This window comes from Lepisma saccharinum, chromosome 13 (genome assembly GCF_977018435.1).
Source record: "Lepisma saccharinum chromosome 13, izLepSacc3.1, whole genome shotgun sequence".
Taxonomy (NCBI): Eukaryota; Metazoa; Arthropoda; class Insecta; order Zygentoma; family Lepismatidae; genus Lepisma; species Lepisma saccharinum.
The window spans coordinates 83,401,752-83,428,017 of NC_139241.1; the positions used below are offsets into that span (position 1 = coordinate 83,401,752).

At 36.7% G+C, this 26,266-nt stretch overlaps 1 protein-coding gene across 1 annotated transcript; it reads left to right on the forward strand.

The window, feature by feature from the left end:
• The first annotated feature begins 984 nt into the window (after positions 1-984).
• BckdhB (Branched chain keto acid dehydrogenase E1 subunit beta) lies at positions 985-24,295 on the forward strand. Its single transcript, XM_083134563.1, has 8 exons — positions 985-1,166; positions 4,516-4,593; positions 9,162-9,364; positions 9,766-9,921; positions 11,970-12,141; positions 14,157-14,302; positions 17,896-17,982; positions 21,994-24,295. The coding sequence occupies exons 1-8, from the start codon at positions 1,037-1,039 to the stop codon at positions 22,132-22,134; spliced, it is 1,113 nt and encodes a 370-aa protein (XP_082990689.1). The 5' UTR covers positions 985-1,036; the 3' UTR covers positions 22,135-24,295.
• The last annotated feature ends 1,971 nt before the right edge of the window (positions 24,296-26,266 follow it).

The following is a 26,266-nucleotide window of genomic DNA, read 5'->3' on the forward strand; positions in this document are numbered from 1 at the left end:
GGAAATCGGAATTTCTTGCAGTGGAACTGCTTTCAGAGCGATAATTGTTGAATTTTCATGTTTGGGGAAGACGAAAAAATGTTTATTTTTTCTTACTGTGTTGTGGGTACGCAAAGCGTACCTTGCGTATCCCGAATGCACGCCGCTGTTATCTAGCATCGTCACTGCAAAAGGGTACTCAAGATTGAATTAGTTTTCACACATTCCTTGCATTATTTCTTCCAGACGTCCAAGAGCACCTGCAGGGAGGTACAGAGGGGCATTTCCCCACGTCGATTTCAAATTTTAGAATATAAATAACTCCCTGTGGTTACGCCACTGGTCTATTTTCCACAATGTGATATTAACGTTTTTATTTAAATTCATTATCAAGTAAAGGACATCATCTGCTTCGAATCAACAGAATTGCATTCATTAAAAAAGAACACAGGATGTAGAATATATATATATAAAATGAAAATAGCCATCTACTATTTCCGTTGCTGTTGACTGTACATTATTTTTCAGATCATTCCATTCTGTTCGAAAAATGATAATTGTAGCATAGAATAGTTATTGTAGTACGTCTTTATCTCAAAGAAATACAATCCCTGAATTACAGTAGCAATTTAATATATTTTTAAGGGAGTGAATTTTATGTATTAGTTCGGCACAACTTGCAATACCGCAAATTATGTATGAAAACTGCGTATTTTAGTTTATACAGCGTCGTTGTAGATATCCTTTCGTATATACTCCAGGATCTTACTTATTGCACAACACTTGAGCTATCTTGTGTTCTGACGTCACGGAGCAAGCTTTTTAATTTTAGGCTAGATGCCTACGTTGTCAGGTTACGCTAGCTAGGTTTAGTTCTCTTAGCCTAAATAATAATTTTTCATTGTATTTATGCTAATGGAACCTAACCTAACCTCGTATGAATTTCTCATCTGACGTCAGAACACAAGGTTGCTCAAGTGTTGTGCAATAAGTGAGACCCTTATTCTCCACCATAAGTGGTACGGTAGCAAGAAGTCGAGGTGGTGTTTTAAGAAATATGTCCGTTGTAAGAAACATTCCTGTAGGCATTTGGTGTCAGGTTAAAGAAAGATTGTTTTCGGACCTAAGACAGTTTAGACGTAATGCTCATTTTAAATATTATCCGGAAACTTGCGCTGTCTCTGAAGGTAAGATAGTACAAGGTACAATATAAAATTGTGGTCGCTATTTACTCTTGTTAACTTACGATTATTTAATATAATATTTAGACTTTTTGAGGTGCAATAGCTTAATTTTAGGTGCGAAAGGGAGAGAGAGAGGTATTTATTCTTTTGTTTGTTGACAATTTAAAGGTGCAAGTACCGATTGTGCGGTAACAGTAGTATAAGCCGGAGACACATTAAACTCGTTTGTTTTCAAATAAAAATCATTGCTACTTACCTCATATGCATAGCGGAAGATTTTTTAAGCTGGGGATCACTTTTGTTTCCATGAAAAAAGCGTTATTTTTAACATTATAATCATTTATTGGTCGTTGCTAATTCGGCTGGCAAATTTTGACTCACGTTGTCTATCGTCAGCTGATATGCAGTATCGTCAGCTGATGTGCAGTGTTTCAAAACTTATGAACCGATAAATGCCGCACAAACTATTCACAAAAGATTTTTAAGCGAAAATTGAGGCTAGACTCTACTTTACGTCCTTATCTGCATGGTGATTGCTTCTTTGCGTTCGCGGTGCGCGATCGTGGTGTGGCACCCAGCATCTCTTCGGGTAAGTACCTTTTTCTTTTTACACTTTCTGTTCACGATAGCCCCACTATCCATTCACGGGGTCGAGGTATGCCTACGACGTTAGGTTAGGCATGTTAGGTTAGGTTCCATTAGCACTCATTTCACCCCTAAATATGTGCTTCATCATCTAAAAAATTCCTCAGTACGTTCAATTGCGCATATCCGGACAACATCGGTTTTTCTCGATTTACTCCTTCAGGAAATTTTTGCTCGCTTTGGGATTTACGTTGTTGAATTCCTTATAAAATAAGCTTTCCAACGATATATGACACGTATTCCTTATGAAAAGGACGTAAACTAGAGTCTTACCTTACATTGAAAAAAAAAGAACCGCTCACACGTCATCTTGTCAATCTTCCGCGTGGTTGCTACACTGTGAGGGGGTTACATAACCGAACGCACGGAACATTAAAAATGCAAAAAATATGTGTAAGATTAATGTGTGGTCTTCCAAGCCGTGGCCACTGTAAGTTAAGTTTTGTTAGACTAGGTATTATGACAGCTCCTGCTATCTTTGTATTCCAATGCCTACTCTATATAAAAGAGAACATTCACATTTATGAGGAGTTAGGGTGTTCACATGCCTATCAAACCAGAGATAGGGATTGTTTAGGATTGTTTAGATGTAATTACAAGAAGACACAAAAAACCTTCTACTACATGTCAGTTAAGTTTCACAATGCTCTCCCTCTGTCTTTAAGGCAACTGCCCTTTTTAGAATTCAAAAGAAAAGTACAAAAAATATTAACCGATAACTGTGTATATATAGGGTAGAAGAATTCTTTGAAATTAATTGTATTAGGTAAAATAGTTATGATTGTAAAACAATAATGTTAACAACTAAATTTATGTAAGTGGTGTTACATTTCTAAAATGCTTTTTGGATGTTTTTTTGTAAGATCTATAGATACTTTATATGTACATTTCTGACGATTGTAATACATGTGATGTTCTCACATGTTTCTACAATAAAAATTATTATTATTATTATTATTTGATTCACGTAGTCAACGTTAATGGCGGCACGAGCTATCGTACAACGGAGATGCATGATTGACGAAAAATACCTTATTTACAGGCAAAATACGTTGCACGATTCTAAAAAACAATTTCCCCGGCTTCAGAAAGTCGTCAAGAACGCAATTCCGTAAGTACTTTCTCGTCTTTTCTCCTGTAAATTTTAAGAAATCCGTCTCCGGCTTATACTATCGTTACCCTATATAAAACTAGTATTATTATGGTTTGAGAAAATCTTACCTATACAACCTAAAATTGAGTGGAGAAATTATATAAAACAATTATAATGTCTGATAAAGCTGGTGCACAATAACAAAAAAATATCAAGTGTAGTGAACACTATGTGTAGCTTCATTCTGACTTCCTGGGACTGTGCTGGAAAGTGTCAGACGATCCACCACTAAATGAATGTTGCACTGTTTTCTGGTGGCTGCCTTCTGAACTTAATTCATATCAAGTTGTGCTAGAGAGGTAGTTGCACGAATGGGTAACACTGTAGTATAGGGTTGACGGATTTCTTCAAATTTACAGGAGAAAGTACTTACGGAAATCATTTTCTGTAGCGTTGTGGAAGTTCGTGAATGTAGTTTTGATCCATTTTAATGCGAATACATGTTGTTTTCTGTGAAAATCTCTGTCCGACATGCTGTTTCTGGTGCTGCCATTTGCTTTCTGCACGAGAGCACAATGTTCCGTGTGTTAGAGGACGTAACCCCATAGTCAGTGTTTCAAACTTGCCATGTTTTCACTAGAACATGACATGTCTAGTATTTTTAATTTATTTTTTTAACTATGCTTGCCTAACCTTACGGAAAATGGTTCTTGGGGCTAACGTGAATGGTTTGTGGGGCTAATATCAATGGTTTGCGAGGTATTAGCATAATTTCAAATCTGGGCACGAAAGTAGGTATTTTCTGGTGAACGAGGTTGCAACACTGAATAAATCGACAAGACACTCGCACAACGTGCGATGAACCAGTACACTGTCACCATAATGTGCGTTACAGAATCAAAATAACAAGTAACAGTAAGTACTCGGAAATGTAAGAAATAGACATTATCTTAGAAATGCATTATTTCACCTTAGGAAATGTTCCGCATTCCAAAATAGTACGTTAGCAATGTAAAAAAGTGCGAAATAAATGATTTATAGGTGTCACCCCATACTATAGTAGTACCCACGAATGTTCAAAATTGATTTCGGTAGGCTTAGCAGTTCCGATTGTTTTAGAATTTTTTTTCAAATTCTCCTAGCAGGAAGACTAATTATCATAGAATTTTGGCAATCATTGTCACACCGAAATTTGAAATGTAATGAGCACTGTTTGGATTTGGAAAAAAGTTATTTATGTTGAAAAAGCAACTTAAAAATTACCTTATGCAAGCATTCGTGCTTCCTATGGACAATGTATTTTCCTTGACTAACGACTAAGTATCGTAGGCTAGTGGGAATTAATGTAGAACTAAATCGGAACCTTAGGAGAATGCATTTAGGGCCTGGCCTGCCTAACTTAACTATGACAGCATATATTGAACAAAAATCTTAACTAATCGCTAAACACCACAGTATGTGTTAACAGAAGTAAATTGAAATTGAATCATGTTAAAATTGCAGTTGTAGCATGAAGAAGTCGCAATAAAATGAAAGGAACTTGGGCCTTGATTTCTACATATGTATATATATATATATATATATATATATATATATACTCTTTTTTTTTTACAGGTGAGACCAGAAAGATGAACATGCTGCAAGCAATAACAGATGCTATGGACATTTCTCTTGCCAAAAATTCTGGAGCAGGTTGGTTGGTGTGGGCAATTTTAAAACTTTGTACGGCAGGGTCATATATGGCCATAATTAATAGAGTTGTTTACTCAGATTTATTCAAAAAAGAATGGTACAAAAGTAAAGCTAATTTATTGACATCAAGTGACATGCACAAGTGTTATGACTAGACCTTGGATTTTTAGGTTAGATTCCTAAAATAGGTTCTACAAATCTTAAATTAAGCTCGAAAAGTCCTGAAGTAGGTTCCAAAAAGCTTAAAATGGTACAAAATTTCTGAAAAATACTGATTAGATACAATTGTTAAAAATAAACTTTTGTCTTCTAAGAAACTAAAAGTTAAAATATACAAAACAGTAATTTTGCCTGTAGTATTATATGGATGTGAAACTTGGTCCCTTACATTGAAAGAGGAACATAAATTGAGAGTATTTGAAAATAAGATCCTTAGGAAAATCTTTGGACCTAAAAGGGATGAGGAGACAGGTTAGTGGAGAAGGTTACATAATTTAGAACTACATAATTTGTATTCACGTCCAGATATTATTAGAATGATTAAATCAAGAAGACTTAGGTGGGCAGGCCAAGTGGCACGAATGGGAGAGGAAAGAGAAGGTTACAGGATTTTTGTTGGGAAACCTGATGGTAAGAGACCTGTAGGAAGGCCAAGACGAAGATGGAGGGACAACGTTGAGATGGACCTAAGGGAAATCGGTAGGGATGGAAAAGAGTATATAGATCTTGCTCAAGATAGGGACAGATGGAAGGCCTGTGTTGCTGCAGCCATGAACCTTCGGGTTTAAGAAGGCTAGAGAGTTAGTTAGTTAAAAACAAAATTTCAGCAGAACTGTAAGAAATTTTAATAGGCATATGTAACAACCAAATATTAAGTTTCTAACCAAATTTTCATTTCCTTACATCATTTTGAAAATTATCAACAAAATATTGCAATACTATACTTGTACTGTTAGCAAAAGCTACTTGTTGATATGAAAAGTGAATTACGTATGCATAATTTGCTGCACAATATTAAAGTAGCTACTCACTTGGAATTCCGGGATTTATAATATGTGAATTATTGACTGGAAAATATGTGTGAATTTTGATAAAAAGGTACATGCAGATGTTTTCTCTATTCCATTTTTTTTTCTCCGTAGACATTGAAATTGGAAAGTTCACCTTGAAAATCGGGAATTATACTTGAATTTTATCATGGTCCTAGTGACCACCCTGAATCCTTTTGTATATTATCCACAGTCAAACTCCATCTTTTGCCCGTGAGGATCATTTTATATGATAATTATATTTCTACAGATACAGGTAGTAGTAGTGTAAATTTGAATACTGAAACGTTACTTTGCAAGCTGTGAATGCCACAGAACACCAAACTGAAGCGAAGGTGAACAAGACCACAGGGATCAGAAGTTAGCACTTTGGACTGTGCAGACAGTAGACACAATTGGGTGCCTTAACTGGGAAGGGGGTGGGGGCCAAGGATGGTTTACTTTCTCTGGTAACAATGGCATGTCAGACATATTGTTTTGTTAGAGCTTTGAAAAACACTAGTCATTTAATTGTTTCATTACCAAACCAAGTAAATACCTCTGGGAGACATAAAAATCCTGTAAAACCTAAAAATAAATATATAAAAACGTAAAAAATATTTAATTTAGACACACAAACTGAAAATAGGTTTTAACAAGCAAAATAGGTTATTTTAGGCACTATAAAACTTCGCCAGTTGTTTAGTAATTTAATGAAATGCTGAAATGACTTATTTCTTATTTATGTGTAAAGGGAAAAAAAAGTTAAAAACCTAAAATTTGAGATCTAGTTGTGAAATGATACAGAACTCTTCTCAAGTTCTACAAGCACATTATATGGAGGAGTAGGCAAAACTGTAAATAATTCAGGCCCCATTTTCTCAGGAGCCAGTTTATTTTTTGTTTCTTTTCTTTTAAAAAAAAGGACCAAGCAATCCATAAATCCAGCTCAAATGAAGCTACACATTTCAAAATGTAATATTAAAACATTAAATTTATCTATTTATTAATGCAAGACTGGATTAAAAGTAATTAATTCTTCTGCCAGAGTGACCTTCCCAAAAAAGGCTCAACTGACATCAGGAATATGCAGAACATTCTGTTATGTATATTGCCTATATCTTTTTTTTTTTTTCATTTTAATTTTTTGTTGTTGTCTTTTCAAAATTTTTGTATCATTTTATTCCTACAGCATTTATTACAATTACTTGATGAACAGTAGCATTCTGTTACTAAATCGTACATTTTATTGTATACTGTATTAATACTGTAACCACATATATGTATAAGAAATGTAATCCATGACACGGGTTAGGTGGCAGAACAGCCTCAGGCTCAACCTCGCCCACTCAAATAAAGAATTTGAATTTATGGCGGACTTACAATATCGCAACAGTGTAAAAAAATAATGGCATGTTTATTATTCTGATTTAATGATAAACGTGATACAAAAAACACATTATTTAAAAAATTATAGAAATTTCCATTAACAAACTCGAAAATATTAAACAAATTATGTAGTACTTTTTAGAACCGAATTTGAAAATTCAGGCACCATGGCAGCTGGGTACTATCTTTTTGTCCAGCCTTGATTAAGATCCGATATATGTGCTGTTTGTTTGTCCAGTGGCTTATGACAATTGGTAGTTCAGCACTGTTCAGATTCATGCATTTCAGTTCCCTGGGTTTGCATAGGCGTCGGTGGATTCAAATTGCTTCAACAAAATGCAATGCAGTGCACTCGTGTGAAATTTAGTCTGCAAGTATTGCCTTCTCTTGCTGGCTCTCACAAATCCACTAGTAGTGGTGACTTACACATACACACACGGACGAGAACTTGAGGCCTTTCTTCATTCCTTTCCATGATTGGTCGTATCCTTTTTTACTACACTAGCTCTGCTACATCTTAGACGTCTGTGGAGCAACGCCATGCCTAACAGGGGAGAAAGTGAGTGGGTGGAGCAAAGCAGTGCATGTTCCTGGTAGCTGCAGCCATGTTGCCCCTCCATGCTATTCCGTTCCGTATCACACATTCATTGGTCAAGCCCTCTACAGTACTACTTTCGCAGAGGACTTTATTTGATTTGCTTGGTCCACAGACTACTGGGAAAAAGTATGCAGACCTTTCTTTTTTGCAACATCCTCTGGATCTCGGTTTTATATTTTCATGTTGAGATAGATGCATCCTGCCTTCTCACTACTCATTAATGCCTGAATCACGCCAGGCTATATCTCCTGCTGGATTTTCCAGTTAGACTTGAGACTAGTTTCATGGTACTTGTTCATCTGCTAGTTTTCGCCTCATATGATAATCATTTCCATATGTGTTGCTAGACTTTTGTTCCCAGAAGGCATTGCGCAGACGAGCGACTTGAGGAAGAACGTTGTAGGAGAATACATACTATTGCTATTTTCCTTACAATTGCCAAAATTAAAAGAAAAGCATATATATCAATCAATCAATACAGTGGTGATAATAAAGATTTTCAATATCGGCTAATCACATCTGTTGTGTACAAATCTCATTGCTATGAATAAATTCCTAAATGTTACTAAACACCTAATTTCTGTTATTTTTTTTTCGAGCAAACAAAAAAAATGTACACACTCAAAAAATGCTACACTTTTCCTCGCCAAACCTGCAAATAAACTTCACATGATCAAACATTTGCTCCGATTCATTACCACAGCATCTAGCAGAGTAGCCAGTTGCAATTAGAACATTTCCAGCCAGATAGCTAGTCCAGTGCTAACTAGGACATTCCTACTGGAAATCCAGTTCAGTGTGATTCGGCCTTAAGACTCTCCATTAACGGGGCTTTTGGCTTTGTGCATTCATATCCACAAGTAAAAGATATGGTGAAGGGTAAATTTCAGGCCTGTCATGCCATAAGTGGATAATTTGCACAACTAATTTTAGGTATTGGTTGTTTTAAGGTGTTTTGTGGGGAAATACAATATGGAATGGTTTGCATTGAGATGGTGTCGAGAAATCAATTTAGAAGAAATATAAATGACTTGCGTACATGTAGAACTAAGTTGAATGACCATAAAGTGTGTTCATCCAAATTTAAGAGGACTATGCCAGTTTAAGATATGCAAAATTTCAAACAATTCCAGATATATTGTATTATACATGCACTTTATATTAAATATTTCAGTCAATTAGGAGTGTGCAGAACTGTTTTTTTTTTTTTTGTTGTTACTCGATGTTTTCTGCATTTGTTAGTTTCCCAACACTAACGATTTCCGAGAAGTTCCTGCCACTTAGAATGCAGAAAACATTGAGAAATAACCACTTTTAAAAATTATAATTTGGAATTACCTGACTGTTCGGTATCCCGAAAACCCAGGATATCATTTCCCAAAGTTGGGATCAGGATGGGATTTTTTTTCCCTCAATTCCGATCCCAAATTTTTGGGATCCCGCACACCCCTACAGTCAACACAATACCAGAAGCAATAACGTAACGTTATTAATGGAGTTACAGTTTAGATAACATTTACGTTGTATCACTAAGAATGAAAATTTCTTTGCAGTAATTTTTGGAGAAGATGTGGGATTTGGAGGAGTGTTCCGTTGCACTTTGGGTCTGCAACAGAAGTACGGAAGGGACAGGGTGTTTGACACACCACTTTGCGAGCAAGGTATTGCAGCTTTCGCCATTGGACTTGCTACAGCTGGAGGGACAGCTATTGCAGAAATACAGTTTGCCGATTACATATTTCCTGCTTTTGATCAGGTACTATTATTATTAGGTCTGAGGGGATACTTGAAAATTACAATAATAAAAATTTGTTCAAAATATTGATCATCATTCTTCTTCAATTATATCCATCAATTTATCAAGATATTTGCTTTAGAATATTCAAGAATTACATCACAATGTGCAAAAGAAAAGTTTGAATTTTTCTTAATTTCCAGAATAATTAGACTCCGCGAAATTATTGCACGACATCTTTTCAGACCCCGTGAAAGACCAACATGACAGAAAAGTATCGTTTAGTATCGAGAGATGAATTCCAACCAATACTTTCCGATACCGATACAATTAATTATTATGTCCGGCCCATACTTTTCAGAAGTGAATTGAAATTAATTTCTTAAATAAGTGGCATGTTATTTATAATTCTTTACTTGCAGATAGTGAACGAAGCGGCCAAAGTACGATACCGCAGCGGAGGAATGTTCGATGTGGGCAACGTGACTTTCCGTGCTCCCTGCGGTGCTGTCGGACACGGAGCTCTGTATCATTCACAAAGTCCCGAAGCTTATTTTGCCCATACGCCAGGTCTCAAGGTCAGTTTGACTGTGGTTAAGCTATGGGTATGTCTGCTAATTTATTAACAGAAAAGCATCATGACCGTATTGACCTTTAGCAGATGTAAGAAGCTTCTTTCCGAGTAGTAGCCTCTACAAATGAGCACTTTGAAGGCATGTGCTGCAAAGTACAAATAAAATAAGTAAATATTTTTTTTTTACAAAATAGCTTGAGATTTAATTATTGTTAATTAGTTCCTTTTTTTTAATGATGGGGCTTTTAGCGCAGGTGAAATCTACACATTCTACTTTACAATACAGTAGACTCGCGATTATCCAAGCTAATTGGGACCGAGATTACCTCGGATATGGAAAAACTCTGATAATACGGAGATAATGTGCTAATAGGTCGTAAATGACGAAACAACACTTAAAACTGTATAGTAATTATTTATTACTAGTACAACATGAATGAGAAGATTACTTTTTCCGCTTAGAATAGGCCTACACAGACTTAAACACCACCGTAAGAATCGGATACACCGACAATGTAACGAACATGTGCAATGCGGACGGTGACTTGACTCCATAAACAAAAAGGGGGTGCCTTATGAAGCGTGATGTTTTCCAACCACTCCCTCGTTTAACCTGGAGCCTCGGTTAATCGCGAGTCTACTGTAATTAAAGTCGAAATTCAAAAAAAGGTATTTGGCACACCCCTGTGGCCATCAGACTAGACCAAAGTGAATGAAAAATATAGCAGTGGTATATTCATACAACCGTGCAAAGTTGCGTTGAAAATAGACCAATGCTTTTTGGGGTAAAAATATTGTATAAGAGTGAGCAGTGGGAATAAGTTCCAGAAAATTGCTTCTACCGTTGGCCCTATGGATGCTGGTAAAAGACCACTCTTTGAGGACATAGGCTTGTCCCGTAATTTAGAAGGGAAAAATATGAACAAAGTAATTTTCTGAAAATTTTAAAAATTGGATGTTTCCCAATGGACCCGTAATTGTCATGAACAAGTTATTTCTTTTCATTACATCTTAAAGACAGTGGGTGTGGCAAAGCTTCAGGACGGGATACATCAGGCACACATGAGATGGTTCGGACACATGAAGAGGATGGGTGCAGAAAGACTACCAGTAAGGGCTTTCAATGCACAAGGAGTGGGAATAAGGCCAAGGGGGAGACCGAGAGAGAGTATTAGGAGAAGAGGACAAGATTGGAATACCGTGGGAAGAAAGGAGTGGTGGAAGACCAGGGGAAAATGGAGAAGCTTGACTTCTATGCTGACCCAGCCAGAGGCAGGAAACGGCAATGGATGATGATGATGACAAAAAAAAAGAAAAAAAAGGGAAAAGTGCACCCCTTTGCTTAGCACCATGCCATGAAGGTGTATAGGGGTGTGGGGGTAACGCCCCACACTTTCTTGATCCGGTCGTGAGTGGGGGTGATGTGGTCAGCATCACGCCCCTGACCACCTTTACCCCCCAGGGTTTCCTCCAGGTACCCATGTCATTCGAAGCTGGGTGGACGCCGGGACTGCTTCCGACGTTAGAAAAGTTCCCAGATTTGAACTGGCTGGGAATCGAACCCGGGACCTTTTATCATGGTAGTCAGACGCGTTACCGACTGAGCCACCACGGCATATAAAAATAAAATATATTATCAAGAAGTGGTACTTGAAGAGTAATACTGTATTTATAAATTCTATCCCATAATGGAGAAATTAACATTTTCAAATGGCATTTGTGAATAGTGCCAACAAACAATATTGCTTTGTGATTCGATTGTCAGACTTTCATATCTATACAAACGAACAAAAAAGACAGAACTGAAATATAATTTGTAGTTTTGAAGAAATAATGTAATTGCTGCCACATGGAGCTGGTATGAGAGGTACAGTATACCACTTGTCCTCTAAAGGTTAGAACACTAAGCCAGTAGAACACACAGCTGGTGTGATGCTTTCATTATATCATTCATTAGACTGAAGAACATGTAAGTCAGGTTACACTGAATCATGTAATTTTAGTTATATTTGCTTACGTTGTAATAAAAGTTAATAATAATGTTCATTCTAGATTGTTATACCCCGTGGACCAGTGAAAGCGAAAGGACTCCTGCTAGCGTGCATACAGGATAAGAATCCATGCCTTTACTTCGAGCCAAAGATTCTGTACCGGAGTGCTGTGGAGGAAGTTCCTGTGAAGGAGTACGTCCATCCTCTCGGCAAGGCAGACATTCTGACAGAAGGTGAGCGTAGGACAGGCTCTCTGTTATGAATGGCCAAAATGTACAGGATCCAATTTATCCAGTTACAAAGGTATCCCAATCTGGAAATGAAAATCAACAACCAGGTATCCAGAACCAAAATTTAGCTGGCAGGATCTACAATGAGAAGTTCCGTGCACCAGGTCAAAAACAGCCGGGTCACTCTGCAAAAAGTGGCCATGCTCCATGTATCAAGTTAATGCAAGTTAAGTTTTTGAACGGCAACTTGAAACTCTATAAACTTGGTTCAAACTTATTTTTATTAAGTAAAATAAAAACCATTAACAATCATCACACTTTTGCCAATGAGAAACAAGTTTTATTTATTCCAGTAGCATAACATTTCAGACTTCTGCAGTCAAAAAACTCTCGGAAGGCATTTTCTGCAGCATCCCGGTTGTTGGGAGTGTTTCCCTCGTAATAAGTGGTCGAGATGCTTGAAGAAGTGGTAGTTGGAGATAGATAGGTCTGGTGAGTGAGGCAGAGTTTCATAGTCCAATTAGTTCAGATTCTGCAGCATTGGTTGTGCAGAAGAATTGGGCCTCGTTGGGTGACCAATTCCGGACATGGACTTTCAAGATTCCCATGCATTTCATTTATTTATTGACAATACTTCTCTGCTGAGATGGTTTCCTCGAGAGCCAGAAAGTTGTAGTTGACACTGGCAGCAGACGACCAGTCACCATGGTCATCTTTACATGCAATTTCAGCTTTGGGAAGTGTTTACGAGCTTCTTCTAGGTCCAATAATTGTACTGAATGTTGTCGATTGTCTTATAGGATCCACATTTCGTCGCATGTCACCATATGTTTGAGAAATGCACCTTTATTGTTGAGCAAAACAAGTGCAGATCTCACTTGAAAATGGCGATTTTTTTGGTTCTCATTCAATTCTTCTTATTAGTTTTTTTTACCGTTCCAATTTGCTTCAAATGGCTAACCATGGTCGATTGATTAATGCCAAGTTCTTCTGCAATCTCTCAGCTTCAATTATCGCCTTCAGTTGGCCATTGTCAACTTCCGATGGATACCCTCAACCCTCCTTATATTAGAGACTCATCACTCATACAAAATTTTTCAATTCACCTGCGCACTGTACACTCAAAAATTCTTTCCCTCCATACTTTAGTGACATTTTTATTGATTAAGTTGGTGTTTTTAAGTACACTTTATGCACGCTAATCGGGACTGGACCTACAGTTTAAAGTGGGATCCGAACCACTATGTGCATCCACCGGGTATCGAACCTGGGACCTCTTGATTACAAGGTGATGATGCTAACACTGCACCATCAGGGAGGCCCTGTGTGACATTTGGAGTTGCTTCCGTGGCAATGCAACCAAGTTTGAACTCATAAAACAAAACGATGCACATTTATTGCTTTGACAAAGTCATTGTAAATAGCTTAGAATCGAGATACATCAAGCATTAGAAAAGTTACTTTAAGGCAGATAGATTATGCAATAATCAATATGTATTAAAGAAATATATTTGCAAAACACTTCAGCCATTATTTTTGCATCAACCCTAATAAATGACAAATTGAATCATCTGGAAATTATTGAATTTATTTGTATTAAGGTTTAAATGTTTCTGAACATATAATTTGCATACTTCACCAACCAAAAGTACAAGCGTATGCTTCACAGACGAGTAGAGCCCAACTTTGCTATATTTTTAAGGCATCACACAGGTAACACATTTTTGGTAATGCTTCTCATGCATTCAGTCTATGTCGTCATGCATTTTTTCATTTGTTAGCAGACACCACAAAGTACTTCATATTTGTATGAAACCAGTTCGTGAATATTTTAGTCTCAATTGCATGTCTAGAACCTTACATTTTACGTGTGAACATTACACACGTTGCAAGAAAAAAAGAACACCATAATATTTTTTTTTTTTGGCATTATTCTGTAATGTGATACAATAATTCTTGTCACTTCTCTTTTGATGATCGCTGTAAAAGTTATCCATTCTTTCTTTGTTTCTTTGCAGGCAATGATGTGACCCTGGTTGGTTGGGGAACGCAGGTTCATGTTCTGAAAGAAGTGGCTGAAATGGCTGAAAGGGATCTGAAAGTGAACTGCGAGGTCATCGATTTGGTTAGCGTTTTGCCCTGGGACAGGAAAACAGTGTGTGATGTAAGTGTTATCATATTATTGGGAATTGGGGGATTTTACCAGTATTTTACTCTTTTTTTATTGGCTTAATTACTGGACATCCTTGGAAAATGAACCCAGAAATGGTTCCAATACATTGTAAGGAACATGTGGAATTCAAAACATGAGCAACATACAAGGTAACCAAAAAAGTTCTTGCCGTTTTTAACATCACATGGGAAGAAGTGATCACTGATAGGAAAATATGTGTGCCACGTGCTGGAAAAGTGGTCAGGGTGGGAGTGGGGACATTGGTCTTGCCCAACACAGAAACCTTGCACACTCATAGCAGCCATAGCTTGAGCAGGGTCGAAGAGAAATATGTGTTGAAGCAGCTCGTTTGGGGTTGTCTGCTTTATGACTTTAAGGTGGGCTTGTCTGGAGCAGAATGAAGTTGCCGAATATGTGAAGCCTTTGGGAATAATGCTGTGAATGAACGCACAAATAGGAATTGGTTCCAGAAGTTCAGGTTGGGAGATCTCTCATTTTGTGACGAACCCAGCAGTGGCCGACCACAGGTCCTAGATGACGAGGCCCTGAAGGCAACCATACAGGAGGACACCAACCTAAGGTGTGGTGAGCTTGCCAACCCAGGTTTCCGATAAAACAGCCAGACTGCACCTGCATCACATAGGAAAGACGTTCAAGTTGAACAAGAGGGTACCTCATACACCGTCAGAGGACAAGAAGCAACGACAAGTGACAGCCTGTTTCTTGTTGCTCTCCTGGGACAGCAACACACCCATATTCGGTCGAGTGCTCACCAGTTACGAAAAGAGGGTCCTATATGACACTGCCAAGTGTTCCCGACATTGGTTGTCAACACGGGACTTTGTGCCTCACGCCACAAGACCACCTTCGCACTTATGCAAGATCATGCTCTGTGTGGTGGACTAGTCACCAAGTGGTGCACTATGAGCTGCTACCAATGAGCCAAACCATCACTGGGGACCTCTACTCGCAGCAGTTGCAACGTGCGCAACAGGCACTGAAGCATAAGGAGCCAGCATTGGTTAATCGCCAGTGTGTACTGCTTCTTTACGACAATGCCAAGCCCCATGTGGTGCGTGGGTGGCCAAGGATACCATACAGTGACTTGGCTGGGAGACACTGTGCCATCCACTGTACTTTCCAGACCTTGAGCCAACAGATTATCACCTCTTCCATTTCATGGAAAACCACCTTCGTGGGAAATCCTTCGCAAATGAGGCAGATTTGCGGCAAGCACTCACGGACATCTTTCCATCCGAGATCCCGAGATTTATCGCCAGGGCACTGCACAGCTGGAGGCATGTTGACAAAAGGTGCTGGATGCAGATGGGGATTACTTTGAGGACTAACAGTATGTGACATTCTTTGCATACCTTTTTGTTTCTGATTATCAAAAACGGCAAGAACTTTTTTGGTTACCTTGTAAATTATAGTGTAGATGAGATAGAATGACTAGGGCTCAGAAGTTGATGAGCTGTAGAATGACCTTAATTTTTTTAAAAATGGTAAAATATGACCTAAAAATAATTTTAGCTATTGAAATAAAAGCTTGATTTTTCATATATTGCAATCATTGTTTGGTGGTTTAAACTACTGAAGCAAAGGGAAAAAGCAATTAAGTGCTAATGTAGTTCTCTCTTTTTTTTTTTTTACTTTAAGACTTTTCTGCATAAGACATTCATCCCCTTTCAGAGAAGGCCTTGCTGGATACAGTAGTCCGTCAGCATCTGAAAATACAGTTGTGTTTCACAAATATTATAATTTTTTTATATTGCAACTAAAACCCAAGATTAAAGCGATTCTAGTGGCCAGCAAGGGAACCTCAATGTAGGCTCCACACAAAGTGTTTTAAGTGCTGGAGGAAAAATAAATTTAACCACAATTACTTATTTAATCCATTGCCAAACTTTCAGTTAAAAATAATATTGTGAATTTTCGTTGACCGTATTTCAGATTAATGGCGAACTTGGTAAAAATATAACATCAGGAAATTTAAATTCATAAATTATCCTAGCAAATGCATTTAAAATTCACAAAACAAATAAAAACTGCAAGAAATACTGAAAATTACCTAAAGGGCAAATTAAAAACAATGTTTATTGGTTCTAACTGACGGGAAACAGACTAGTAGCAGGTTTAGCATTGTTTTCAAGGCTCAGAAAAAAAGATGAATTTTCATTAACTTCCGAGCCCTACTGGTGAGTATCATGCTGATTTATAGGCACTGTGCCTATGGCAGATTGGTTAGCACAATGTGTCAATTGTCAGTTCATCAGTTTCATCATCATCATCTTTGCGATTAGCCAAAAGTGGTGGAGATGTGAAGTAAAATAAAACAAATCAACCAATCGGTCAAAATTAAAACTTGTAGAATAGGCATCAAAATAATGTTAATAGGCACTTAAAAGCACTATGTGCCTCCACCAGGTTACGAACCTGGGACCCCTTGAATAAAAGTTGATGGCGCTATCACTACGCCACCGAGGAAGCTTGGTAGTCTCTTGTTGTTGTGTCCCGTCATAAATTTCACTGATCACCAATGCAATTAGCCAAAAAAAAAGTAGCAGAAATCCAGCGCAAACTGTACAAAAATGCAATAGAACATAAAAAATTGTATTGGCCAAGTTACTACAATGGGTTTTGCATTAAAAAAAGAACTGCATGTTACATATTTATAGAAGTGAAGCAGAGTATATGCATATAAATAATAACAGGCTATTGTTGATAGATATATTGAATTGGTAAAAATTAGGGTTGAGCGGATATTTGATTTGTCTGCACCATGCGGTCTAAGGCATCATGCTTTGGACTTTGGATATGGGCACGCAGGTTTGAGTCTCCTGGGGGAAGCGTAACAACTTTTCTCGTGAGATTTCGGCTTGTGTACGGAACCGGTGGCCACCCACCATCGTGGGGAAATTGGGGAGCTACGAGTGAGCCCAGTTATAGAAAACCTACAACAATCAATGGAGGGGTTTCGTCGTGCTGACCACACGTGACCCCTTAAGGCTCGGCTGGACCTTTGGCATGCAAATGGGTGAATTTTTTCAAATTTTCCTTTCCATTCGAAAAACTTCTTGGATATTTCAAAATATGAAACATTACATCAGCTTAGAATTCCTTCTAGAGCATTGACATGAATTTTCATGTAGTTTTCTTTCATTGTTGTCTAGATATTATCAATAGTTTAATAGACTTATGTAATCACAAAACTATTGATAATATCTAGACAAAAATGAAAGAAAGCTACATGAAAATTCACGCCAATGCTCTAGAAGGAATTTCTAAGCTGATGTAATGTTTCATAATTTGAAATATCCAAGAAGATTTTCGAATGGGAAGGAACATTTGAAAAATTCGCCCATTTGCATGTCAAAGGTCCAGCCGAGCCTTAACTGCTTGGATGATCTTCAACCTTGGCAGGTGGGAGTCAGGGTGGAAGTTGGTAGGTAGGTCCTGGCTGTTACGCCACGGTCAGGTATTTCATTCACAACATGAAAATTAAACTTTAATTTTATGCGTTGGATCCGTACATGAAACGTCAATTCCTTCCTTTCTTTCCTTATTGTGTTCGTTGTTTTCAGAGTGTTAAGAAGACTGGAAGACTGATAGTTTCCCATGAAGCACCGGTAACTGGAGGGTTTGCGGGTGAAATAGCAGCAACTGTGCAGGTGAGTTTTTCACCAACATTATTCACTTCTTTCCTTGCATCGAGAATAAACACATAGTTTACCATGTGTTAGTTCTGGCAAGTTCCTAGCAGGCAGGCATAGTGAAACAAACTTAAATGCAGGAAATTATGAAATCTGGGAACAAACAAACAGGGTTTCGCTTTGTGTGTGTTGCCTGGATTATTTTCTTATTTTCAAAATTGGAACTGATAATTTGAAATCCGCATGCCTGCTGTCCAGAATATTCAGGAAAAAATTATCCATATTTTCAGATATATTACTTACCAACTGGCTCTACAGCTCTAGATGAGCTTTGGCCTCCTGTACTATCAGCCTCCAAGCATCTGGGTCCAATATCTTCTCCCATTCTTTGTAGATCTTGTATGACACTATCCTGCCATCTTAGTTTGGGTCTGCCTCTTCTTCTTGTGGAATACATTCTCTCATACATGATTCTTCACGGCATTCTATCCTTATTCATACGTTCTATGTGACCCATCCATCTAATTCTTCTGGCTTCAATAAATCTTTTGGTTTAAGATGGAATTTCTCTCTTTATTGTTTCGACTTCTCCAAAAACCTCCATCCTTGATTGGTCCATATATTTTCCTGATTATTGTTCATCTTCTAAACTCATTATCCATACCTCAGCACTGTAAGTTATTACCGGTCTTATAAGTGTCTTGTAAATCAAGAGTTTTGTGTATCTGCTAATTAACTTGCTTTTTAGTAATTGTATATTGGCATAATATGCTTTGTTCCCTGCGTTTATTCTTTCTCTAATTGTATCATGCATATGATTTTGGTCATTTATCGTCATTCCAAGTTACTTGAAGTTTGTTACTGCTTCGAATTTCTTGTCATCTATTGTAAATAGGTGATAATGTTTTTTACCTTGTTTTGGTGTCAGTAGTATGAATTTGGTTTTGTTCATGTTTGTCTGTAACCCAATTTTATTTGCTGCTTCTTCTAATATTCTGTATGTTCTCTTTAATTCTTCTTCTGTTCTGGATATTATAACTACGTCGTCGGCATATGCGTTAATTTGGCTAAGTTTCGTAAATATTGTTCCTCTTTTGTCTATTTTGCTTATTATTCCATGTAGTGCTATGTTAAAGAAGCATGTAGATAGTCCATCTCCTTGTTTTACTCCTGTGTTATATTCTGTTAGTTCACCAATATCGCTCCATATTTTTTGACCTTGAAATATGTGCGTTGCAGTGTCATGTTTGTTAATCTAATCAATTTGTTAGGTATTTGTAATTCTGTCATAGTTTGCATTAATTTATACCTTTTAATTCTATCAAAAGCACTACGAAAGTCTATGAATAACATGTAGAGATTTATATTATGTTCATAATGTTTTTCCATTATTTGTCTTATTGTGAATAATTGATCTATGGTGCTTCTTCCTTGTTTAAAGCCTGCTTGGTATTCTCCTATTATGTTTTCTGTTATTGCTGTTAATCTTCTATGTATAATGCTAGTCAATATTTTGTAAGTTGTATTAAGTAATGTGATACCTCTATAATTACTACATTCTGTTTTGTCACCTTTCTTGTGTATTGGGCACAATATTCCATTATTCCATGCTTCTGGTATGTGTTGTTCTTGCCAGATTTGTTTTATCAGTTTGTATATTTCTTCTATCATATTTGGTCCAGAATATTTTAGTATTTCTGCTGTTATTTCATCTTATCCTGGTGATTTATTGTTTTCTAGATTTTTTTTATTTCTTCTCAACTTCTCTTGTTGGTGTTCCTTCTGTATTTTGTTCGTCGTTATCTTCTGTTTGTTCTTCTCTATACATTTCATTGTATAGTTGTTCTTGGAAGTGTTCTGTCAATCTTTGTAGTACTCTTTCTTTGTCTCCTATTATCTTCCCGTCTCTCCTTTTACATCCTATCTCTTTTGGTTGATATTCCTTATTTATTCTCTTTATTGCTGCATAGTACTTTCTAATCTCGGACTGTCGACTAAGTTCTTCTATTTCTTGGATATTCTTTCTTATCCATTCTTTTTTCTTTTTCTTACATGAATTATTGCCTGTTGCCTTAGTTCTTTGTATTTGTTACAATTACTTCTTGTTTCTCTTTGCAGCATTTTTTTGGTTAATTATTTGCTGACATTCTTTATCAAACCACTCTTTCTTCCTTGATGTTTTCTCTTTGCCTATTACTTCTTCTGCAGCATCTGTTAATTCTTTTCCACTTCCTTCTATTACAGATAAAAATATATAAATGACTTACGTGAGTGAGTAGAAATGGTTCGAAACGACGTTTCGGAAGTCTGTACTACTTCCTTCATCAGGTAAATAAAAAACTTTAGGTGCCAAACATGGTACCACGTTGTCAAATCGTAAGTTGAGGATTCAGGTTGAGGATAAAAAAGTTACTGTGACGGCATAAAAACTCTGATGAAAACCTTCACTGGTTAAAAAAGTTAAAAACAAAAAAAGATTACCTATTATAGCCCCCTAGTGACTCCCGTTGGTGTTGGGTAGAACACATGGACTGGGAGCGCTCCTGTGCTGCGTTGAAGGGGAAAATTTCCCCTTCAACGTTCCCCTCTAGGATAGTCTACGTCACCATTCCAAGGTGAACTCCCTCTCTTCTTGGATGGCCCTCACAACCTTGGGAGTGACATGAAAACCCATTTTAGTGTCGGTATTTACCACTTTATCCCACTTTTTAAGAAAAGCGATGCACCCTTCCTTAAAAAGTTAAGTTTTTTTATTTTATTTACCTGATGAAGGAAGTAGTACAGACTTCCGAAACGTCGTTTTGAACCATTTCTACTCACTCACGTAAGTCATTTATATATTTTTATCTGTATTGATAGTGAGCAAAATGCACCATTGTAAAATGTCTTCCCTTCTGTTTCTTCTTGAGTATTTTGTTGTAACTTATTTTTAATTGCTGTTTGGTAATTCTTCTTATTTTCTTGATTGTCAAGTTTTGTATAGTTCCATTTTGTTCTTCGTATGTTCTGTTTGGTTGCGTTATTGCTTAATCTTGCTCTTTTTTCAGATTATTTCATATTCAAAAATATACTACTGATACTTGTGAAGAATGTTGTTGGTTCACTAACCTTCTTAATTTGTAATTAGGTGATGGCAAAGGCTTTTGTCTTTGAAAAAGAAACTGCATGTTCATACATTTGCTGTAAAAAGCTAGGTCATATTGAGTTTATAGTCATAAAAATAATACCACATTAACAGGGTTTTTCTTTCATATGGGTTTGGTAAAATTATCTGGCAATTTTGCCAATACGCTTAACCAATTCCCCAGTACCAGGAAATTTAAAGTAGTTCAAAATATTTATAACTTTAGAAATCAAAGTGGAAGTACATTATACAGAGTGCCCCAAAATAGTGTTTACACTCTTTGAAGTCAATAACAGGAACACTAATAACAGCAAGCATGAACATTTTTTGGTGTCGCATTCCTTACAGTTATAGATGTTCAAAATGACCACCAGATACTGTTTCTGTGGGAAGGGAAGCGTGGTTTGTCTGAATTGCATGTCCCACGTCACTCAGTATGTCTGGTTTTGTGGCGTACACAGCATTCATCACATTCCCCCACAGGTAGGAATTTAACTGTGTTAAATCAGGAGATCTGGATAGATATTAAGACTTCTTACGTTTCTCAAAATAAAAATTTCTCACGTCTGCCATTTTGTGTATACTAATGACTACTGCTTGGCAGGACTAAAAACAAAAGAAGGCCTATATGCTCTCACACATGCTCAACATAGACACTGCAGCTTCAAATGCAAAAAGTCCAGTCAAGTCTATCTTTAATAGTTTACACTCTTTGAACTTGTATAACAGAGAAACATTATTTTGGGACACCCTGTATCGAATATTGCTTTGAAATATTCATAAGACTCTCGATAGGTATTCATCTGCCTCAGTATTGGCTCAGCCATAGTATATTTTAGCCAATAGAATGCTGAATAATTTATTCTCTTAATAGCGTAATTAATTTTTTAAACCCTTCTCAACAGGATGAATGCTTCCTTCACTTGGAATCGCCCATTCAAAGGGTTTGTGGATTTGACACTCCCTTTCCACATGTATTCGAACCTTTCTACCTCCCTTCAAAGTGGCGTTTGTTCGATACGATTCAAAAGGTAATGAGTTACTAAGTGATATTTTTTATAAAACACACTTATGTGAAAAGGAAAACGCCAAAAAAATAACCTATGATGGTACCTGCCTTATGTAACTATTATGGAATGGTTTTAAGATGCATTTTATTGTATTTTTATATGTCTATGTTATGTCTAACTGAATACTTTGTACACAGTTTCATAATAATAATAATAATTCCATGTCTCTTTTGCGGGGGGGATCGCATTTCGCACCATTTGCAAAAGGTCACTGCCCAACATTGAACAAATTTTCTAACAGTATATGAGGGTATGTGACCATTTGTGCACATTGTAATTTTTCTCGATTTCATGCTGGCCCACTAGATGCCACTTGTATGTATCAATACTTGAAAATGCGCACATTTTAAAGATATTCAGAACAATTATAAGCAGTCATTTATCCCCAATCCCTCCAAATTTTTCACAAAGGCCTAGATTATAACCATTTTGGCTCATAATTTACCCCAGAGGGAAAATTGTAGGTAAATCCCTGGTTATAAGTTCCAGAATATAAATATTATATTTAAGTTTTGCCATCTAGCAGATTTTGGTTTTAAAATTCAACACAAACTTAAAATTACGTGTGGATCTCTTGCATTCTTAATTCATGTGTGTAACAAGATGACTACAATGGGTAAATTTAGTAGAATTTTGCAACTAAAACACAGACATCATCAGTAAAATAATCTGCATTTTCACCGATAATGCCTATATCAACTGACACCTATTGAGTACTCATTTAATATGTACCATTCAATTTATGTATCAACGTGATACTAATATGAATCTCAGAAATATTAAGTTCAGGATTTACTTTTTGGATGGAGGAATTCTTTACTGCTGAATGATCCAAGTACTATTTTGCTGAAACTAAATGAAATTTGACACAAGAACCCCTCTTTATGTTTTGTGTTTGAAAATACAGTAAAACCTCGTTAATCTGGACTAATGTGGGGGATAAGTTGACAGTTTTAACGAAAGTTCGGTTAACTGAAATAACCTAAAGGAACAGTAGAAAGTGCATTAAAACTCCGTTTATAGCAACAAAACACGTTTATTATGGTGTATTTAAATGGCATAGTCCTAAATACACTATACAGTACAGTACAAAGTCTGCGGGAAACAGAATTTCATCAGTGATTGACTGCCTTTTCTTTGGGAAGTTCTCTTGTTGACTTCTAGCAACATTTAAAACCTTGCATTCTGCTTTTTTTTTCCTTTTGCCTATTCGGATTCAGCAAAGTCCAGCTTATTGGGGTCCGGATTAACGAGGTTGCACTGTATATAATTTTTCACTAGTCATATACAGGGTAGTGCATTACAGATGAGAAGTTTGTGAAACATTGCCTATTATTAACAAAATCAGTTTAAATTCATAGTACAAACAGGGTTGATTTTTTTCTTAAAGCTGCGGGGAAAGATGAAGTTTTCTCGTGATATCAACCAGGTGATTTCTGGATATGCTTCCAAGGTTTTGAGAGCTAACGTCACTGAAGATGAGAGTGCCGTTAGCTCTCGAAAGCTCTGAAGCCTATCCAGAAATCACCTGGTTGATATCACGAGAAAACCTCTTCATCATGGCTGAATTTTCTTTTTACACAAATATATAATACATTTTTCGAACAATTACTGTATTCACCTATCAATTTTGGTGACTCATTCTATCTTCCGTGAGTCACCAAAATCTATAGGTGAATAAAGTATTTTTTTTTCACAAACAACAAACAGAATTATTGTATATTTTAGGAAAAGGAAATAATTCCTTTCCTCAACAAATATATTTTACCACATGACTGATGTACTGTGTTCTAGAAAAAGAAAGCAATATGGTTAGAAATGTATTAAAAATGTGGATAAATTATCATTTTAATTTCATAAGAATAGTAGACAACATACAAGAACTATGAAGCGAAGTTTCGTATTAGTTACAAAGAAACATTGGATTTGACAATAATCTACACAGCAAATGATCACTATCAACTGATTTAGTGATGTGGTAAATACTGTGTATAAATATATTTTTAAAGATATTATATATGTGAGATTCACTCAGGTTACTTATGCAATGTTAAAAAATATATATTTTGTTATTTTTTTTGAGAAGATTGTTGATATATTTCTGCAAAGTATATTTAAATATATGAAATAAAATGGTTCTCAAATTTTTCATTTTTCCTTCATGTAATGTTTATGTTCAGTTCCATACAGTAGATATTTCTGAATGTACAGTGGGATTCATAAGTATTACCAGGAAAATTGCCCATCACTATTATTATTATCTGTTTTATGCAACGAGATCTTCCAAGAATTGAAATAAAATGCCAAGGTGCTGACAACCTTCACATCAGCATACATAGAAATCCAGTTCTTAAAAAAAAACATGGGATGAAAGAGAAAAATTAATGAAAATAGTTATGGTGACACTTTGCCAAGCAATACTTGTGCATTTCACTGTACACATTGCTGCAACATGTGTTGTGGTTCCGGGCTGTTGTGCATCCTTACCTCTTAATTTATGATATGAAAAAAATACTCACGTAACAATTATACGTGGATTTACTGTATAGAAACATAAATGAACTGTAATTACATATGAGAATACAGAGCGTTATGAACAACAAACTTATGCAACGAAGTCTGTCTCTGCTGAACCGCTCGACGTTGCTCTATTGTTTTTGATAATACTCAACGCCAAGAAATAGTTTTACACATTCGTTTAGCAACTCATTGCATTCTGCTTTTTTTTTTCCTTTTGCCTATCCGGATTCAGCAGAGTCCAGCTTATTTGGGTCTGGATTAACGAGGTTGCACTGCATATAATTTTTCACTATTCATATACAGGGTGGTGCATTACAGATGAGAAGTTTGTGAAACATTGCCTATTATTAACAAAATCAGTTCAAATTCATAGTACAAACAGGGTTGATTTTTCTTCAAGCTGCGGGGAAAGATGAAGAAAATTATACAACCCAGAACTTCAAGGCAATGGTTCTGCACCTGAGTCAGGCTAAGTCCCAAGCCCCCATTCATAGCGCAGAATGGTTATGTTGACAAATCCTGTTTCCCTGCTGGCTGCTTCAGGGAGGAGGGATTCTAAGGTTGCCACTTGCTGCCCAAACAGGGGGGGCCAGCGGTAGGCCCAATTGGCTGACTGCAAGTTTCTTTGTGGGTAAACGTGGCAACAGAGGCAGTTCACACACTGGGAGTTAGCGTAGCTTGACTCTAATACTAAACATTCACATAAAATTTTTATGCACTGATCTTTGGTGATTTAGGAGTACTACGAGTAGAGGTGACCCTCATGAGGGCAGACCTCACCCTCCGAAGACTTGTGAGGGCAAGTGGTTGCACAAAAAGGACCACCTCTGACTATGAGTACAGTAATTACTAGGGCCCGGAAGTTGAGGAAAAATCCTTTTTTTTCCCCTAGTGTCCGAAGACGAGGCCCAACATAATATAATGTTGATTTTGGGTCATTGTAGGCCAGAAAAACGTGGGTTTTATTTGTCCTTTTTTTAGGTCTCAACAGCATTATTTTGCAACTTCACCTTCTTTCCACTATGTTTTTACTACCCATTCTCAATTCGAATCATCATCAGTTCATCCATCACCTCCTAAACATCCTTTCCGTAGTAAAGAAATAAATAAATATATTTGAACCATCCCTAAAACGAGAGAAAAACATTTTTGACTGAAAGAAGATTCATTTTATTCATATAGTTTTTTCGCACTGTGTGTTCCATACCACCAGAATTTTGTATTTTTTTATGCATTAAATAAGTAATTAAAACTGAAGTTATTAATTAATTAGGATCACATTTATACATCCTTTTTTCAGTTTTCATGTCCTTTTTTTGATATTTTTAGGTCTTTTTTGGCAATTCATAGGTCTTCAACTTCCAAGCCCTAGTAATAACATATTACCATCTTCATCCTAGATACTGCAACCTGTGTTACTGAAGGCGGTCCTTCAAAATTAATCAGACGACAAAGACCAGCAACGTCGAAAAACAAGTTGTGGTTCGTTAGCATCATAGAAGAAAAGATAAAGACTGACCTGTTTTTAGCACACTCCTCGCTTGTCTTATTGTCATGGCACCCCTCTCATAAAAGTCCGTGTCATATA